Here is an 8384-nt window from a genome sequence, read left to right on the forward strand (position 1 = left end):
AGGAATCTGCTTATCACATTTTTATTTGCCGCCAAGGTAATCCTTTTGCAGCAAATGTAAACAAAGGAAATTGGACTCCAAAACTGGAGACTGTCTCTGAAATTGGATACCCAAATTCTTTACAAAAGTCTCTGATATTGGACATAATCTCCCACATTGGAGACAGTCTCCAAATATTGGCCGTGCGCCTCTAGTCTCTACTGTTTTAAGCGTGTATAATACACTATAAATAAAATCAATGAATCTTATCTTATCTTATTCATGAAAAGTGTTTGGTAATACAATCAACTACCATAGTTCATGACCATGCATACCATATCTATTCCGACTTTGCCTAAGCCAAAGGCTTAGGGCCAAGGCTTTAGTTAGTTTGGGCCTGAGGTCTGACTTAGCCTGGAGGCATCTGGGGAGTGAAAGACTTATACTGTACGTATGGTCACTCCCCTAACGCCTGGCACTGTGTCCTATACTATCCTACACACCGAGGGAAAATGCAACTATAGAAATGCGCTAAAGAGGTGGGCCGATAACATAAATAATAATACACTCGCTATACACATATAAACTTCACACCGGGAGAAAGCCTTACCTTATTCTTGTATTCTATCCAGGCACTCTTATAACAGGTCCGCTACGACCGGGGGTTGGGTATGGAATGATGAATGGCGTGTGTAGTGTGTGTGCTGGGTATGTGTGTTGTACAGCTGACTGGTCTTGTGTTTGTTCCTCCCGCCGATGGGTCATGTGATGTTGTGTGCTTAATTACTACTAATCCCCTAACACCATACTTCCCCCCACCCTAAAAAAATTGGGTGGCCCATTTTCTATATAACTTAGCATAACTTGACATACTTAACATAAGGTAACCCTAAACATAAAACCATAAAATATACATCAACGTACATTTGTTTTTCCTTTTTTTTTTTTGATCATATCTTTTTCTTTCCTTTTTTCGTATTCTTTGATCTTTTTTCTTTCTTTTCTTCTTTTGTTTTCTTTTTCTTTTCTCCTTCATTTTTTTTGTCTGTGATCTTTTTTCTTTTTCTTTTCTTCTGTAATCTTTTTATTTTCTTTTGAGATCTTTTTTTTTCTTTTCTTTGTGATCTTTTTTCTTTTCTTATTTTTTCTTATTTGTTCATGACATAGATATAACATAAATACATCAATATATACATTGTACATCACTATCAATCATAAAACATATTCTTACCTTGTCTCTGCCTTGTTTATGTATCTAAGTAAAAAAGTAAGCAAATATTTAAATCGATACATACATACATATATATATATTATTACTTATCTGATCTAATTTTCCAATTTCAACAAAAAGCATAACTCAATAAGAATTGTAAATCATAGGCGTCTATTTTCCGTATTACATATATAAAGCATAATAAACACATATAAAATACAACTTTTGTATATAAAATAAATAGCCTTACAATGAAGGTAAAAGACAGAGACAGGTGCGAGGGAGTAGCATTGCCCCATTATTTGAGGCAATAGAGCTCCCTTGCTTTAATCTGCCATAACCAGGATCGATACTGAATTCAAGATGGACACATTCCAAGGGGGCGCTCTCATGAAAACGTTTCATAGGATGCCTCCCAGAACGGGTCGCTTTCTTGTTTTACAAGTTGCACACCTGGCTATATGCAGATGAGTGTCTTCCGACATGCCGTATCGGTATATTACTGAGAGCTACCGATCCCAGCATGCCCTGCTGAAGGAGGATCATGACTAAGCTGGATGATGTAATGTCGTAGTGATTCAGAAATCATCATGACCTCACGCTCATCCTTCTCCATCAAGATGACTCCTTCTCTGTAATGGTAGAAGAGTTCCCTGTTTGTCCACAAAAAACTTTCCCTCTGGCGGGAGGAGAAACAGAGTCTCTTCAGCCGGCTCTTTCTTGTATGTTAACCACCTGCAGGGGGGCTCGAGGAATTGGTTCCGCATGATCTTGACTAAATCGTCAGAAGGCGGCTCCTCTGCCACCTCAGCTGGGTCAACTATTCGGATCTCAAATGAATTGGCTTTGTTGAAGGATGTTTCCATGCACATTACAGGAAAAGATTCAACAGCCTCATTTGGGACCCTTTGTCTTTGACTTAATGGCACATCTTTGTCTAATCAATCGACAAGGTGTACCAATCTATTTCTTTTTAAGTAGAAACCTTCTCAACTCCTGTTCCCCTGGGGCCAGCCCCTCAATAGAGCGGCTCCAGGGATCCAGAAGATGAAGAGTATAGACCTGATTCATGAGTATCCACAATGGGACATATTCTGAGGGTTCTACGTCAGGTCCTACAATCAAGACTTATAAGCCTTCCCAATCATATCACCTTGTTTTATGGATCTTCTCTTTGTATGATTGGTAGGTCTTCACCATTCATAGTTAAGATAGCATTTGGGATGCTAATATTGGCATTGTGTTTTCGTAACAAGTCAACGCCAAACAACATCTCATCTGCTATCGGAGCTACATAAATCTTCTCGCTGAGTATTTGGGCACCCAGCTTGATATTGATAGGCCCTACCACCATGCCGTCCATTGTCATGTCTCGGCCAGCCCCCTTAAGGATTACACGCTTAAGGATGGGCGGCCGAGGCTGGAGGCGTTTGAATAGCCTATCTGATATAATGGTGACAGCTGCCGCAGTGTCCAAAACAGATGTAATGGGCTCTTTGCCAACTGTCAACCCAACACTCAATGTTGAAGTAGACATAATTCTACAAATGACTACTTCAATATCTTGATCTTTAACCTCACCAGGAATGTCTGGTGGCCATGGTGGATTCCTCCAAGGAACACCTATTACCTCAGAGAATTTTGGGCTCCCTGGACTTGCTTGTGAGTCCGGTGCCCGTGAGCTACCATGGTCTTGTGGCATGAGGCTGTCCTTTAATGGAATGGAGATGGTGGGGATCTGTAATCGGATCGGGGATTCCCCATCTCCTCCGATCCCTGTCCATTTCCCTCCTCCTCGAAGGTGACAGCCCTAAGTTGTCTGTTCTGAGCAGGCGATCTCCCTCTGGGGCAGGCCCTACTGAAATGGCCTTCTTCCCCACAGTTGAAGCAGCCTGCGAAGTTTCGCTGCCGATCGGTTGGTGGAAGGCCCGAAGATGGTCTTCTGCCTCCTTCTGACCGATCCGGCGTTCTATTAGAGGTATACCTCGGCCTGTCTGATGTACCCGGAGCTCGGCCGGAGGTATATTTTGGTCTTTCAGGTGTGACAGGGGCACGGCCGGAGGAGTAACTCGGCTGGCCTCTTGACACCGACAAAAGTTCTTTAGTACTCCGAGACAGATCCGTGATTGCAGCAACCATCGAATCCATCTTGGAGGCCCACATTGCATTCTGAGCCTCCAGAGCACTGATTCTAGCCTCAAGGCTAGAATTTCCTTTGGTGGCAGCTTCCGGAGGAGACGACTCTTGTACCCTGAGGTCATTCTTATCTTCTCCTACAGAGAGCTGCCTTACTTCGTTTCTCAGCCTAGGGCCATGCTTCTGCATGGTCTTCTGGGTAAACTGAAACCATTTGTACTTGGTCATGGCTTCATCTAATGTCCCAGGCCGAGAAGTCAGGACATGATGCCCTGCATCTTTGTCTTGGGCACCTTGGCAGAACCTTGCCACTACAAGTTCTTGGACGAACTTGTCAGGTAGGCCTACGAAGGCCTGACCTGCAAGGGTCATAAGCCTATCTGCCCATTTGATGATGTCTTCATCCGAGCTTTGAAAAGCCGATTGAAATTGCATCCTAGTAACTTCCGGCTCCTCCTGGAGAGCGAACCGCTTCTCCAACTTGGTAACCAAGTCAGAGAAGGCGATATTTGGATTGCTCTCCTGGATGAGGGCCATGAACTTACTGGCTTCGGCCTCCAACGCCAGACACAGCTGATATTTCTTGTCTGCATCAGACATGCCATGTCTTTCGGTGTAAAGTTGGAACTTTGAATAGAAGGCCGCCCAACTTCCCTTGCCGTCGAACGAAATGGTCTTCGGCAAAGAGGTTGGTCTAGAAGGGGGCCTTCTGTCGTCATACTCTGGTACCACAGGTCTTGAGGCCGAAGTAAGTCTGGTGACGCGGGGCGGCTGATTTCTTATTGGCAGCCCCAAGTATCCAGGACTTGCTGATGGCCTTGTGGTGTTTCTATTTCCACTGTATACTGGGCCTCCATGTCCATCTCTTTGGGGTCCAGCGCCTTGATACACAGGGTTGCTACCCCCATGTTGCAAGTCACATGGTCCTTGGGGAGAGGTTTGCGGGGCCACAGTGTTAGGGTAGTGTGGCGGATATCTGCCTCCAGCCCATGGTGGGCAATACCCACCGTAGGCGGCAGCAGGGTTGCAGTATGGAGGAGCTGGTTGTCCAATTCCTCCGAATGGCATCATCTGCATCATCCTAAACATCACGCCATACATTTCATCATACTGTGCTTGCGAGAAGTTTGGAGCGGCCTGTGGAAAGCTATGTGGAGGTGTCTGGGTAGTTTGGTTGGTCATTGCTGGTCGGCCACCCTGAGTACCGGGAGCCTGACCATGCAAATCTACTTGGGCATGAGGACCAAATTGGAACTGGGGTCCTGCTGGGGTAGCTACCTGGGCACGAGGACCGCATTGGAACTGGGGTCCTGGTGGGGTAACTTGGTGGGGACCCTGCGGTGGGAACAGGCCATCGTTCCATCCTGAAAATTGATTTGCCCAGAGGGACTTAGCCCTATCTTCTGGAGAGGCCGAAGGCTGCTGAGTAAAAGCGCCACCTGGCCTCCCCCCTGTGAAAAATAAGGGGGCCTCCCCGTCCTGTGTCTGAGAAGACTGGCCTACAGCACCCCGAGTGCTATGTGCACGGGTGTGCTGTGGCCAAGCCTCAAACGCCTGGCTCACGGGGGGCTCCTTTGATGGAATTATTGGAACGCTCGTAGAAGGCTCGTCTCCTTCAGAGCGCACTTCTCTGCGGTCCACATTATGAGCCGTTGTTGTTGGCTCATAGTCAAAGGCGTAAACTAATAGTTCCGCCTTCGGTATGTGAGGTATTGACATGAATGTATCCGGAGTAAGGTCAGCCGCCTCCCTCGCGTGTAGAATGCGGTTGGCGGTGGCCATACCCACTCCGGGCAGACTCATCAATTCCTCAGACGAACAAAAGTTGATTTTGATTCTTGGAATGTTGCTCGCCATCTTGATGTAGAAATTAATCAGTAACAAAAATTAAATTCCAAAATTGAACTGTAATTAACCAAAAATTATCCTGAAGACTTTGTCTTGCGGATAAAATCAAAATAAATCTGGGACAAAATTAACTTTTTGAAAAAAAATGAAAAAGAATTAACAGAACTAACCTCACAATATCCTGAGAATGTAATCAAATTAAAATCCAGAGGCTACCTTGCCTAAAAAATAAAATTCCTAATTCTTAGGAGAGAAAAGAAAAAATGCAAACAATCGAACGCTCACTTGTTCAAAGAAAGATATGAAAAATATATAGAAATAATTTCAAATAAATAAATTCTTATTATTTATTTATTTTTTTTCTGTTTTTTGAACAAAAGTTAATATTTACAAGTACAATTTATCTAAATATATACAAAATTTATTTAATTATACAATTTATAATTAATTGATTGAATATGAATTTAATACAAATGTCAGCAGCACAGCTCACAGCATTCACTCAACGGCAGCACCAGCAACAAAATATATTATACAACAGCAGCAGCAACAATTCAATTACACAACGGCAGCAGCAATAAAACAACAAAATATTCAATACAGCAGCAGCAGCAACAATACAACAGCACAGCAACAGCAGCAAAATATTCAATACAGCAGCAGCAGCAACAACAAACTAATTAATACAAGACTGAATTTCCTTATCTCCTGAGACGCGTGACCAAAAATAATAAATTCCTAATAATTAACAGCAGCAGCAGCAGCAGCAGCAAATTTCTGGTGTTTTCTCCAAAAAACACCCAGAAATATATTTACTACAAAAAAATACTAACAGCAGCAGCAGCAGCAGCAGCAGCGCGGCGGTCAAAGGAGAAAAGCAAATTCAGGCTTGTAATAAAATAATCAACTCACAACATCAATAATATTCAGCAATCCATTCACACCACATCAGTAAACACAGTCAAACGCAATCAAAATTTCATCAAAGTTAATCACACTCGGTGGCCACAAAAATATATCCTAACGAGGGAAATTTTAAATATATGGTCAACAAAATGAGTGGATATTTACCCTAACAGTACAACGTATAATGTTTTGTCCAAAAAAATCCGATTAGCTCCTGTCGAGCTAGCCGCTGAATTCCTTCAAGGCCAGCACGGCAGTGCCGATCGGTAAAAAAATAGAGTATATTTACGGAACTAAAAATCAAACTTTTTCCACCAAAAAATTAAATCTCAAACTAAGATAATATGTTACTTTTTGTTTTATTTAATATTATGGACGAAACAGAGTCAAACAGCTCAAATTAATAAAAAGCCTAAAATTTTCAAGATGGCGGCGGCTTTTTTATATTCGGCCACGGCCAACGCAGATTCTGCAACGGCGTTGGCTGTGGCGAAGTAAAGAAAATGTTTTGCCGAAAATACAATAAAAATCGCTTTAATCCTCGTCGCCAGTAAAGAGGTGGGCCGATAACATAAATAATAATACACTCGCTATACACATATAAACTTCACACCGGGAGAAAGCCTTACCTTATTCTTGTATTCTATCCAGGCACTCTTATAACAGGTCCGCTACGACCGGGGGTTGGGTATGGAATGATGAATGGCGTGTGTAGTGTGTGTGCTGGGTATGTGTGTTGTACAGCTGACTGGTCTTGTGTTTGTTCCTCCCGCCGATGGGTCATGTGATGTTGTGTGCTTAATTACTACTAATCCCCTAACACCTAAAACCAAACTGCTAGTTATGTTTAGATTCTAGCTTTAAAACTTATGTACATGGGTAAAAATATTGGTTGGCAACGTTTGGCAAAAAATAAGTGTTGATGGATTTGAAATGACAAATAAATTAATATGAATAAGAAAAGTAGAAGAGAGTTCACTTACACTTGTTGACATCGCCATCTTTGAATCCTTTTAATTGCAACCTAGTTACGTGACGCGTATAGAGGGCGGCAAAATCATGAGCGGTGCTAGATTAAAAAGTGCTAAAATGTCCCGCTTCAACCACTGAACTAGAAATACATAGAGAAAACATATTGCATTTTGCCTTCTACGGCGCGGCGCGTTCTCGAACAATTGACCTAGCAAAATGGCGGCGGTCATGTGACTTATCGAGTTCGCCAGCGATGTTTTGCTTAGGTGTACACGGCTTCCACGTATTTCTAGTTCAGTGGTTGAAGCGGGACATTTTAGCACTTTTTAATCTAGCACCGCTCATGATTTTGCCGCCCTCTATACGCGTCACGTAACTAGGTTGCAATTAAAAGGATTCAAAGATGGCGATGTCAACAAGTGTAAGTGAACTCTCTTCTACTTTTCTTATTCATATTAATTTATTCGTCATTTCAAATCCATCAACACTTATTTTTTGCCAAACGTTGCCAACCAATATTTTTACCCATGTACATAAGTTTTAATTTTAAAGCTAGAATCTAAACATAACTAGCAGTTTGGCGCATTTCTATAGTTGCATTTTCCCTCGGTGTGTAGGATAGTATAGGACACAGTGCCAGGCGTTAGGGGAGTGACCATACGTACAGTATAAGTCTTTCACTCCCCAGACGCCTCCAGGCTAGTCTGACTGTCACTGAGCAGCCGTGTGAGGTTAGCGCCAGTCTACCGGCCTGGGCCGGGGTAAGTGCGCCGTGGCGTACCGTAGGGTACTTACCAAGCACGGGACCTCTGCCAGCTTCGTCGATTCCAAAACAACAAGGCTCATCTTTGCAAATCTGGGGTATTTCAGATTGAATAAAGGCATTTCCACTATTGTTCTTATCAAACTCCGTCAGATCTATAACAGCAGCTGTATCTTGACTCTCCATAGGAATTTCGGAAGTGTCGTTTTGTTCCTCCATAATTACTCAATTATTTAACTTTGCCGCGCGCTTTAGCTCTGCTCTAGCTCTGTTTCCGGTTTGAAAAAGTCAATGCACTTTGCATTGATGAGGGATAGGTGGTAAGTGGGGAGGGATATGGGGAGGGGAGATATTTCACCTTTGGATTAAGCTGATTTAAGTGAATAGAAAAATAACAATGATGACATTTTTAAAACATGCAGAAAAAACATATAACATAAAAAGCGAGTTTGTCAATTTCATCCGGGCCCGGCATCCGGGTTCAGGTTTTAAAAAATACATTGCATGATTTTATTCGAATTTATGAGGGTGGGTTGGGAAGGAGGGGACCTCAAGGACAAAGATTTA

The 8384-nt window shown here is 42.8% G+C and overlaps 1 protein-coding gene across 1 annotated transcript in view; it reads right to left on the bottom strand.

Annotated features, from left to right (window-relative positions):
- Positions 1-8087, bottom strand: part of LOC129272987 (ribonuclease H2 subunit A-like) — a 16942-nt gene extending 8855 nt beyond the window's left edge. The window contains exon 1 of the mRNA XM_054910058.2: positions 7850-8087. Coding sequence (XP_054766033.2) covers positions 7850-8036 — 187 coding nt within the window. The 5' untranslated portion in view covers positions 8037-8087. The remainder of the gene's footprint in view (positions 1-7849) is intronic.
- Positions 8088-8384: the final 297 nt, after the last annotated feature.

This window comes from Lytechinus pictus, chromosome 12 (genome assembly GCF_037042905.1).
Source record: "Lytechinus pictus isolate F3 Inbred chromosome 12, Lp3.0, whole genome shotgun sequence".
NCBI lineage: Eukaryota > Metazoa > Echinodermata > Echinoidea > Temnopleuroida > Toxopneustidae > Lytechinus > Lytechinus pictus.